Here is a 12,157-nt window from a genome sequence, read left to right as displayed (position 1 = left end):
GACTATAGGAATAATAATTTTTTATTTCCACTTTTTTTTTAAACAGCAGGTGAAATACAAAATTAATCAGTCATTGAATTTGGAGCATAATTTCACCGAGTCATTGTGGTCTTTGTAAGGATATGCATCCTTCTCAAACTAAGGGAAAGATGTGTAAATAGAGTAAAACACAGCCACAAAATTGCAAGTCTGCATTACTTAAAAACGATTCTTTGACTTTTCCTCTGTCAGTTCGATTTTAATACAAATTTTTTAACTTGGAGAGTGCTGTGCTTTTTTTCCACCGTTCTCATGCTGATTAAAATTCTTTCTCACTGGATCAAACCTGCCTTGACCTGTACTACTTATGTCTCAAAGCAAATTGCACCATTGGAAATATTCATAAATGTATTTAGCGTTCATAATTTTAAACATGTCTAAACTTTATTGTTGTTATAAACAGATCATTAATGATCAATACTGGAATGATGCTTTTTCTACTTGTAGTACAACTTTTAAATAGATTAGCAGACTTTTATGGCAACAAAACAGAAATTAGGTGGCTCTGTATTGATTTCAAGAATAGTCTGCAGTCACTCAGGAAGGTGCTACATGTGAAAAGTTCTGGAAGGAATACATGAATTTTAAGGGAAGATGGGATAGAGAACGAGGGTGAACCAAGATTATAAACAAACAAAATCGAATGAAAAGGTGTTTTACATATTAGCAGCTGGCAGATGCTGTAGTCCTGTCTAGACAAATGTGTCTTGGACTGCTTGTTTGTCAATAGTGTTACAAGATTCTGCCTGTTAATATTTAATCAGTATCAAGAGATCATTTCTCTCTTTATCTTCCTGTGTCAACAGAAGTGATTTTTCTGTACTTTTTGCTGTATTATCTGCCAAGTTTATGACACATCTATTTCCAGAAGAGCAATGCACAGTCAGTAGCCTTTCATTATTTTCTCGTTTCAGAAGAGGAACCTGAAAACATTCTTTATGTTACTACCTGCAATCCTGTTACTTTGTACTTCATGAATGTTTCTAGTAAGAGTGGATACTTTGTGAATCTTTATGACCTCTTCCCGAGAACAGTTGGAAGTGTCTGGCAACCTTTTGTGACTGTGGCTCCTCTGGGAAATCCACTCAAAGGTCAAGTGGTTCTACATGAAGAGGAGGTAAAAAAAATTAAAACGCAGCTAAATGTTTAATGATGAGCAAAGTAGCATCATGAGGGTGGGATCACCAAGGAGACTACCTCTGTAGACTGAAATAGCCTGGACAAGCCTACCTCCTGCTGAATGTTCTCTCTTTTACTGTACTTGAAGCTTGGGAGTTGCCTACAGCTTCAATTTTTATGTGGGGATTTTCCTCTTGCACTTTTTAGCTGGACATTCTTGAAGCTGAATTCTACCTGCTTATCTTATTTCTCACTGATAGAGGGAGATTGGCCTTCATGGAAGAAAGGGAGAGAGTGTATCGAGTTCAGGAGTCTCAGTCAAGCAGCATGTTTGCAAAGTGTGAAGTCCAGAGTAAGGTGTAATATGTGAACTTAAGTTCTGCTTCCTTTTTTACTTTTCAAATAGTATATAAAAGAGATGTTTTCTGAGTCACAAAGTAAAATGTTGCTTATATTTCCTTCATACCACTATTTTTGATTTGTTTGGTGAATCCATTTCTCATTCTATACCATTTGAAGTATTAAGATTAGAAAGGAGACTATGCAAACCTTAACATCCAGAGTATCAGCAATGCAAATTTAGAACCACTGACAACTTCTGTGTTGGTTTGACTCGAACACTTTTTTTAAAGACAAATATTGCTTGCTTTCCACTTTCTCTTACTGTTAGTGAACTGATTGTAACATTTCCAATTCAAAACTTCTTTGCCCAAGAGTGGGAAGAGACAACAGTGTATACTGTAGTGCTGCTGTTCATTTTTTAATATTAATAATAGTTTATTGTGTTACCTACCAGTCATTGTGGTTTGACATGGGCATGAAATCTGATCATTGTTGTTGGCTGGTTTTTCCTTTTCTTTTTCTGAATTTTTTCTGCGCATTTTTCAATAGGTTAGAGACTTCAATCTAGAAGAACTTTTCCTACATTGAAATGGGGTATTAAATAATTTTCAGTCATTTCTAGTGTTTTTGTGATACTGTTGTTCCAGGAATGTTTGTCAAGTGTCAGTGCTACTTTCTGGTGTCAAACACTACAGTTAAGCTCGATGCCTTATGAGAAACAAAATTCTTCCTTTAGTAGAACTGCCTGTGCCTTCTTTAGCTTCACCTTGGACACTTTCCAATGCAAGTTGGAAAAAAAATGATTCTGAGGTTACCTTCTTGTTGAACAACTATAGAAGTACCATTTGAGCTCTTTTGAGTTGCGCGTAACACATTTGTTTGGTTCTAAATAATCCCTATTCTTCTTTGGCGAAGTTGGTGCAGGAAACTAAAACAGATGGCAGTCTATCTTGTATCTAAAAATGTTTAGAATGTCTCGCACTTCTTAATATCAAGCCAGCAATATTCCTTGTTTTCTAATTCTCTAAAATTTCTACCATTTTGTTTTTAACCAACTCACGGTAGCATTTGGTGTCAACAATGAAGCTTTTATCAAAGGTTCTTCTGTGAAGCTTTAGGTAGTTTTATCAGTGTCTGGTTTTGTCTGTCCTCATGGAATATATTTTTCAGTGATAGTATGATGTATATGTTTTTCAGACTAAAATAAAATTTGCTCTTTGGAGAAACTATTGTAGCTCAGTGTCCCTTTCCAGGTGACTTCAGTCAAGCTGTAACTTCTTGTTTTTCTCTGGCAAAGCTTAAATATTGCCTGTTTCAGACTTACCTTTCTTGGCAAGTGCTACAGGTGAATAAACCTTGTCTGTAAATAAGCCTGGTTTACACTGCTGGAAAATAATACAGAATTAAAATGTTCTGAATGTTTTGCATTATCTTAAAACTTTTTACATAGTGTTACAATTGAGGCAGATCTTACTCATTGGTTGTGAAAATACATTTGATTTAATTACAAACTTGGTTGCAAAAAGTCATTGTGTACTTAGGACGCCATTCAAAAGTAAATTTTGACTTCTTGAGAACTTAAGTAAGAATCTTGCACATCTTGCATCAGAAAAAAAGATGAAAAGGGGTTCTTTTGTATACTGGATGCTTGTATCCATGGACGACATTAGCAATTTATTTGGGATTGGTTTTTAAGCAAGTCACCAAAGCACAGTTCAGACAAATGCTGCTGTTGTAGTCTTCACAGCTAAGGTTTCATTCCCAACTCTTTCTGCAGCGGAGCCATGGAAAAATCATGTGCTCTGTGCACCTGTGAAATAAGGTGGATGTTGCTGTGTATGAAATTAAATCCATTATTATTGACATTAGCAGGTAAACATATGGTCTAAGACGATAATCCAAGTACCTTCTATATTTGCCAGGAGAATAAAGGTGATCTGAAGAGCATTTCATCCCAGTTAAGGTAGAACATGTTGAATTGTCTTCTGGAAGTGCCTCTCTCTTTCTACTGGCAGCAGCAGGAGCCTTAACATATAGTCAAGATGACTACTTTCAGATCTACTAAGGTCACTGGCAGGCATAAACTCAAAATTTGCAGCATTCACATGTTAAGAAAAGTGGCACATCTGTATTTTTGGCAAGGCTCCAAGGGTTAGCCACTTGTGCTACAGGTGCATCAAGCAAAACAAGAAAAACAAGCAATATAAATGATGTATGTTATGCTTTAGAGGTTCATTTGTGTTTACTTGCAAAAAGACCAAGAAGTATTAACAATATTTGTAGAAATAAGAACTTGCATTTATTAAGTAAAAAGGCCACTTGACAGCTGCTATTTCCTAAATAACATAATACATTAATTAGACAATACCAAAAGCATTTTTTTCCATTTTTTCTTTTAATAAAGGTCTTTGGAGATGAATGCTTCTGACTAATTTATAAAAAAGAACAATTTTAAATGGAAGATAATCTTATTGGAAAAGATGAGATTATGATACTGTGGCTTTTCAAATAAACTTGTATGATTTATTTCACAGATGACATCCATCTGGATTCATTAGAGCCCTCCAGTGAAATAAAATAAAAAATCACCATTCCTTCCTGTCCATTTAAAATTTTACTGAAAGCAAACTCCTCAGGGATTTAACTTAATTGCACAAATCGGGTATTTATCTCATTTTAAAGCACATTTACATCTTCTTGGAAGAAAGAGTAAATGATTTTATTTCTCACATTGGCCATTGGTCTCGGTGAGCACAGCCTGTTCTGCTTCTATCTTTTTGTTCAGACTAAAGTGATAGACTTTGAAAGGACTTTTCAGAAATCTCAAGTAACTTCCTTGTAAGATGGGAATTGCATTCATATTTTCGAAGCAGCAATGCCCCTGCCCACGTGTACTTCAGGGTGTACTTCTACTTCCTGTTAAAGCTTTGTGCCCACCACTTACACTTTTTCTTTCTGCACCAGTTAGTTTTAGTGTTCAGAAGAAGAACATTTACAGACTGAAAAGAATTTTGATAACTCTATGCATAATTTTGTATGGGGTTGTAGGAGCAAAATGCACATGGAGAATTGATTTGCCTTAAGTTAACAGCACACTTCCAGGTTTTTTTACACACACTTTACTCTGCTGAAAGGCTGCATCTGGACAAACAGAGTAACCTGTAGTCTATGTCAAGGAGCACAACAATGTTCATCCAAGCAGTGTCCTGCCAGCATTCTTTAACTCTGCTTTTATATTTCTTGGTCAGGAAGTGGGGTAGTGAGGGAGGGAAGTGCTTTTCCGTGTCCCAAGTGCTGCTGCAAGTTTTGTCAAAGCTCCTTGATAACAAGGGGGTGAGGGAGCCTGTGACACAGAAACTGACACAGAGATCCACCTTGCTCACTACACATAGAAGATGTCAATCATCATTTAAAAGAAGACTTTTTTAACAGTTTTAACTTTTTTAACAGATCTGGCCTGAAGCACGTAATTCCTGAGTATGGAAGTACCTGTAACATACTAGTAGTAACATCTGAAACTTCTAGTTACCATAATATTCTGATGTATGTCTTCAGGACAAAGGATGTATTTTTTTTCAAAAACTAGTAGATGTTATTTTTTTTCTGCATATTATATAAGACTTTCCTTTTCTACAAGCACATAGAAATGTGCTTACATAGAAATGTATGCATCTTTTATAGAAAGGGAGAAGACTCATTTCCCATAAGCACAAAGCTTATATCTCTGCTTATCTCTACTAGATCTCTATCCCAGTTCACTGAAATCTTGAGTACAATAAAGTCTCCCAAATCATCTGAAAGATGCCACTTGCATGAATTAGAACACCAGTAATCTACTTGCATACATTTCCCTTCCTCTGAAGACATGGAGGTTTGAGCCCCAAACCACAGATTCGTGCACAGACTTTTTTCAATTGAACCTGGTGAACAGTGTGTTAATGTTTGTATCTATGCCTAATATTTACAGTGTCAGGATTGTTACCTGTATGTCACTCAAGGGGTCCTTGAATGACTCTAATAGAAAAGGTGGTACAGGAGGCAAGAAGAGGTATGAAGGGATTACCCTGCCAAGCTAAAGATCAGCCTCAGTCTGAAGCTGGCAGCTAAGAAGAGTCTGTATTTGCAAGCTTGCTTGCTCAGGACATGAGCAGTGAGGGCAGAAGAGATCAAAACTGACAGTGAGTTTGGGGAGCAAAATACAAAAGGGTTAAAGCGAGTTATTTGTACTATCTCACTCTGAAAATTCCCCAAGCTCTCCACTCTGTCTGCAAGACTATAAGGAAAAACTTCCCATACCAGCAAAATGAATCACAGCCCTGTTTGATTTAAAGACTTTTTAGAGGAAAATGCTGGCTAAAATAAAAACAGTGGTAAGGAAAGGGAAACTTTGGAGTAACTAAAAATAAAGGCACACCACTTCACGAGATTGGTTATTGCATCTGTCCAGAGCTTGGAATTCCAGACACTGGGGTTGGGAGGTCACCCAAAGGTTACTTTTCTCCCAGTCAAGAACAAACACAGTGGAATTGCACACCAACGTCTTTTCCCAGCCCGCTTGAAGAGTTGCCAAAGCTGCTCTCGGATGTGTTCGCAAGTGACGCAAAAATCTATTCTTAAACACAGACAGAATATACATCAGTCACAGCACAGAAGGAAACCATTAACATCAAAAGGGGTGGGGTAGAGAGGCTTTTTATATTACCAACTTCTCTCATAAATTTAACACTAAGTGGAAAAATGTAATTGATTCGTATGTGTTCTTTATCTCACGTGGAAGGCTAATGCATTGCCTCGGTACAGCAGTGCTGCTACAGAATAGTATAAATAAAATATAGCAGAAAACCAAAATCCAAAGCAAATGCCCTATTTTTTTTTCCTGAACCACATTTATATAATTTTGGTTTGTAATACATAAGCAAACTTCCTTTTTTAGAAATATTGAACTTGAACTGAAATTCCCAAATGCTCCAAATAACTGATAATATTTTAAATGCTTTACCATATTTAGTTTTAAATTCTATCATTATTAAAGTTAACTCTCACAAATAATTCTAGTGAAGGTATGAAGTATACCCAAAAAGAACAAAACCACCGTGACTCAGATTGTTTGTATTTGTTTTATTTAGGGGAATTTGTGGGAATTTATGTTTTACTTCCTTAACGTCTGTCATGTGTTATTGCACATGATGTACGTAGACAGTTTACTTTTAGTAAGTTCTTGCAGAACCTAATGTCCTTGCAGACCCTAACATTTCCTTGAATGGCAAACAAAAAATTCAACCCAAGGCTTAATTAACTTGTTCCTTTGTACCTTTTAAATTTCATTTGATGCAGTTAAGGTTGTCCCTGAATGACTGTTCTCTTGAATTCTTAGGTAAACACATTAGGAGCAGCTGGAGTATTTTGCAAAAAGAAACGTTTAAAATGCCCCTGTCATTTGACATGTGTGGACCCTGGGGCATTGAGAAATCTGAAGAAGTTTGAAATTTAGCATACCATATTTTCGTGTGACGTGGAAAACGCACCACTCTGTGCAATACCCCGTCTGCTTTTTATGTCCGTTCTGCTGTCCTCCCACAGCTGTCCTATCTCTGGCACTCTAAGCTGCCTGAGCGTGCAGGTTACAGAAGGATTGTCACACACTGAGATATTTAATAGGCTCCACAGTATCAGAAGTATGAAACTGGAGAGAAAGTACTAAGCCATTTCTTCTTCACCAGTTTGTCACCTTCAGTGTTACTGAAGCCATGGGTACATTAGAGAAATGGTAAGAAAACATAAAGTAAAAAGAAATATTTTAGTGACTTGACAGAACAAATTGATGTGTCCCTCACCTGTAACTGATCAGAGCTTGGACATGTAAGCCATACTAGTCTAGTTCCTAGAGGTTATACAGAAGTGAATGTGAGCCCTCGCATGTACTTAAACCTCTCCAATTCAATTTCTCTATGAACTTTGAAATGAATGAGGAAAATTCAGCTTATGTTTTCCAACAAAATCTAGATTACCTTTTCAAAATGTCCTAAGTTGCTGGAGTTGCAAAAGTGCTTCAGATAGAATTGTTGTAGTCTCTTAAATGGGCTTAAGATGTACATGGATCTGCTTTTCATTTACAGAGCAATGTTATATTGTTGCTGGATACAAGCAGTGGTGCCCTTCGCCGACTTTTGCTCTTACCAGATGCTCAAGAGTCTCCTAAAAGAACATCATGGTGGCGCAACAAAGAAGAGATGGTGAGGGGTCACACCTGCCTCTGTTGTACTAAGTTTTTTTAAAAGCAAAGCTCAGTATTGAAAAACTGTCCCAGGATCATTAAGCTTTTCTGGTATTACAGCCCAAGCATTTAATTGTTTAGTCTTCTGTGTATTTAAATGTCTTACACAGCAAACAGTTATTAATTTTTATGGAATAGTGATATGAAAAATATAAATAAATTGTCTGAAGACATGTATCTTTAAAATATCCCTCTTTGGAGCTAGAACTGGAAATAATGGAACATTCTGTTACAAGGAATTCTGTCCAAAATAATGAACTCAGTTATTATGCAATTATATGACTAGGAACAAGGCAGGCTAGATAGCATTTTGATAGGTAATTAATGCCATGGATTCTTCTAAATAAAGCAAAAAAAATAATGCACTTTCAGGGGAGTCAGGGAAACTCACTGGGACGATCTAACAAACACTAATTGCTCTATGACATATTTTTATACAGAGCAACTACAAAATGTGCCGAGAGTTTTCACACAAAAACTGGCTGGTGTTCTACAAAGAAGCAGGGTAAGAATAAATTATATCCTTGTATTATATTGATCTATAACAGATTTCCTTGTGTATATCCCTATCTGATTATCCTTCTCTTGGCTTCCAATTTTACAGAAACCACCTTATTGTGCTGGATGTATTGGAGGGTCAAACTCATACCATCTCCCTTCCGATCAGTCTGAAATCTGTTTTCCTGGCAGCTGAAGACCGCTGGCTCTTGGTGGAAAATGAAACAAATAAGTTAGTTCAACCTGGTTTTCTTAGTGGCATTATTTCTGGTTTGTGTCTTGTTTATGTTCAGGAGTTTCACTCCTGGTCGCGGAGTTGTTTTTTCAGACTGACTGGACTTAAAATTTGGTGTTTAAAATGCAGATTTACTTGTGGTGAAAGTGCAGGTAGGCTTATAGAGTAGGAAATGAACAGGATATGCCTGCCTCTGAAAGTCTAGACTAGCTTTGATTGTATGCATATTCATACTGATTTTACTGAGGTGGTATTGAACTTCAGAAATAACAATGTTCATGGACCTAGTCTTGGAAATACAGACACATTGTCCAGAGTTGGCACCTACTTCCTTTACTTTCATGATCACATGGAAGAAATGTTACTGCACTATCTTGTTTTTATAAATCAACAGCAAATGAAAATGTGTAAATAGTTGCCAGAAGACAAATCTGCCAATTGCTGGCTTACCCTTTCCTATCTCACAGATGCTGGTAAATTGTATTTAGTTTTAGCAAAAGGTGTTGATAACCTTGTTTATATAAATGCAGAATGTTTTCACTGTTTCGGAAGATAAAAGTCCTTGTTTAGAGTTACAGGCTTAATCAGTAATTATTATAAATGTGTATCCTTTACAGGAAATTTCTTTTAACCAAGCGTGCCCATATGGAAGCTCAAGACAGTGAGGTTTGCCAGCTGTATGCATTGAGTGAAGAGCCAGCTGAAATGGGATTTGGCCTAACAACAGGTATTGAATGCAAGCTTGACTAGTTCCTTCTTTTTTTTTTTTTATCATTTCTGTTTGCAGCTGCACAAACAAGGCTTTTTAAAGGTCTGAGTAATTAAACTTCTCTCCAGTTCTCTTTTTGTCCTCCCCTTATCATGTTTGCTTAATAATAACTTTTCACAAGGCATGGCGCATCCCATGCCCAAAGCATCTTTGTTTCATTTAAGCATTTAAGACCCTCAGTCATGGACTTTCAGGAAACAGACAAGCATATAGAATGGAAAAGGAAGAAAGATGACTAGACAGCAATTAGAACAGGAGTACAAGGGAACAAATCAGGTTGTACTCTGTTGCAGATCTGCTGCACACAGTCAGATGAGCCAACAAACATCTCCCAGCCTCAGAAAAATACAAAAGACCTACTGTTAAAACAGAACAGAAGTCACAGTTTCTGTAGTTCTGTTGATAGTGTGCAGGGGGCCATTGAGGCCATCACACCTGTGTTGAAAGATAGGGGGAATTTGATCATTAAAATTCCCAGATGATGCTAGGCATTGAGACATGTCTTAATTACAGAATAAGGCAGAAATCTCCAATGTTCGTAATTCAGACGGGTAAGATCTGTCTATCTTCAGATCTGATAGCATTTTCAACCCTGAGTATTTGATCATGGTGCACAAAATCTCTGGTGTACTTGGTACATGTGCATCCCACCTAACAGTTTATAGGTTTTGCCACTGTGTCTCAGAGAGGCAGAGGAAACAAACAGAGAAACCACTTTATGTCTGTTGAAGAGGGAAAAGGTTTTGTTCTATTCTTGTGGCTATCATAAGTATGAAAAATGAGATTAACACAGTGTAAACGTGATACAAGCAAATGTTATTGACAAATAACAAATAGGGCTAATTTTACATAAACAGCAACAAAGTGGATACCAAAAACTAACCACAGCCTAAATATCTAGAATCCATTTTATCTCTTGTAAGTTTACTCTACAAACTTATCAAGCGCCATCAGAGCACAGTAGTTTCCTTCCTCTACCTACCTTATTTAGAAAACATTCTAGAGTATCATTCCTCAGATGGATAGAAACATCGTTATAATTTCCAGTCTCAAAGTATTTGTGGACAGTTTTTTACTGCATGCTTTCTGTGCTATTTTAATCCTTTGTTATCTGATTTCTTCTCTTCCAATCCAAAAAGTTATCACATCCCCTCTCCACTTTTTTCCAAAACATTCAGCAAACCCTGAATGTAGCATCTTCAGCCTGTTGTTCTTTGAGACAGAACCTGTGACAGGAGAACCAACAAATGATAGTGCTGCAGACCCAAACCAGTAGCCCATTTATCCTTCGAGGGAGAAAAGACTTTCTCCCACTGCCAGATGAACGAGATAGTCTGCCCATTGACGTGGAAACAGTGTAAGCTGCAGCACTAAAGATAGCACATTCTGTGTTGATAACGTGAGGCAAGGTAAAAGGCTCTTACAGTTGAACAGAATAAAATTTAGTTTTCCTTAGCTTAAAGATGAAGAAAACTAGACCATTATTTAACAGAAATGCATTACAAATATTATTAAAATTTCAAAGATAGCAAGACAGTCACTGAGAAATGTCACATTGACACTTATCGGTGCAAACCTACATTGGTAGGTTTGCCTTTTGGTACATTTGCATTCTAAAAATTTTCAGTGAGATCACATACTGTTTTATTCCGTAGGCTTCCTGCCTCATTTGCACAGTAGAGGGCAAAATTAAGTGGTATAAGCATCTACGAAGCTAGTAATTAGTGATTTTGAGTACTTAACTTTACAAAACTAAGATTATTTCCTGGCTTCTTTTGTGTGGTATAGTACAGTATAATCAGATCTTCTGCTTTTTAGTAATTTTATGCTCAAAGTAATAGCAATGTTCAGTGCTCAGCACTCTTACAGTTAATATTGTTTCCTGTTGCACATCTGGATTTAATGACTTTCATTTTGTTTAATTTCCCTGTTTAGCGTCAGAACTGTGTGTGCCACATGCAGTTTCAAGTGACCAGCTATCTTCAGAAAACCTCAGTGCAGCTGTGGGACAAAAGATCAGCTCCCCCAACAGGATCTTCTCGGATGAGCAGAATTATGCTACTATTGTTATTGGTTTCCCAGACCTCTTGGTAAATACTCGGCATTATTATTAAGTGAAGTAATATGATCTTGCTTATTCTTTAACCAGTTAAGTACCTGTTTACCAAATGATATGGAAAAAGAAGGGAATGACAAATTCATGTAGTGTACACCATTTGTTAGGGTAGTCTAATCTAGAGGGATTTCAGTGGAGTTTTAAATAATAAGAAATTGGACAACATAATGTCTAGCATAGACAAAATTTGTTGGTGGTGAGGTCTGAACAGTGCTGGCTAGAGGAATATTTTCTAAATCATGTGTTTTTACATTTTTTTAATGAAACATAACAACTGCGAGAAAGGATATCAGTATAATTTTGAACTATTCAGTGTGAACTTTTTGCTCAGTGTGCAGCAGGTAAAGACTAGATTTAAGAAAAAGAAAAAAAGATATAGAAAATGGTAGCAAAACCATACAGCCCCTTCAGTATTCAGTAATGTAGTTCAGTGTAAATGCTGCATGTAGGTGTGGTCGCTGCTGTGACACAATTAGAAAAGGACCAGAAAGGAAAGTGAAACTTGGCAGTGTAATGACTAGGGTTGTTGCAAGGAGTGGAGGTAAACACAAGTAAAATAAAAGCAGTATGTTTAACTCTTTGAACTTTTTTTCCTAATTGCCACCTAATGATATGTAAAAAAAGTAGTTCTTATGGAATAAATAATTGTAAGTCATGTTTGCTTAATAAATTGGGGCAAATTAGAAAATGTAAGTGTTAACATACATGAATTTTGGGAAAGCCAAATGACAAAAGAAAATTTGAAATCCCAAAGGATTCAAAAAT

General features: G+C 36.6%; 1 protein-coding gene across 1 annotated transcript in view; it reads left to right on the top strand.

The window, feature by feature from the left end:
- VWA8 (von Willebrand factor A domain containing 8) overlaps positions 1-12,157 on the top strand; it is a 179,792-nt gene that overhangs the window by 121,955 nt on the left and 45,680 nt on the right. The window contains exons 29-34 of the mRNA XM_018071170.2: positions 954-1,156; positions 7,617-7,733; positions 8,215-8,279; positions 8,379-8,504; positions 9,125-9,234; positions 11,212-11,366. Of these exons, the coding sequence (XP_017926659.1) occupies positions 954-1,156; positions 7,617-7,733; positions 8,215-8,279; positions 8,379-8,504; positions 9,125-9,234; positions 11,212-11,366 (776 nt within the window). The remainder of the gene's footprint in view (positions 1-953; positions 1,157-7,616; positions 7,734-8,214; positions 8,280-8,378; positions 8,505-9,124; positions 9,235-11,211; positions 11,367-12,157) is intronic.

This window comes from Manacus vitellinus, unplaced genomic scaffold (genome assembly GCF_001715985.3).
Source record: "Manacus vitellinus isolate BGI_N305 unplaced genomic scaffold, ASM171598v3 scaffold_2_pilon, whole genome shotgun sequence".
In the NCBI taxonomy this organism is placed as follows: domain Eukaryota; kingdom Metazoa; phylum Chordata; class Aves; order Passeriformes; family Pipridae; genus Manacus; species Manacus vitellinus.
The sequence above is the reverse complement of the archived record's forward strand: the minus strand, read 5'-3'. Positions and strand labels throughout refer to the sequence as shown.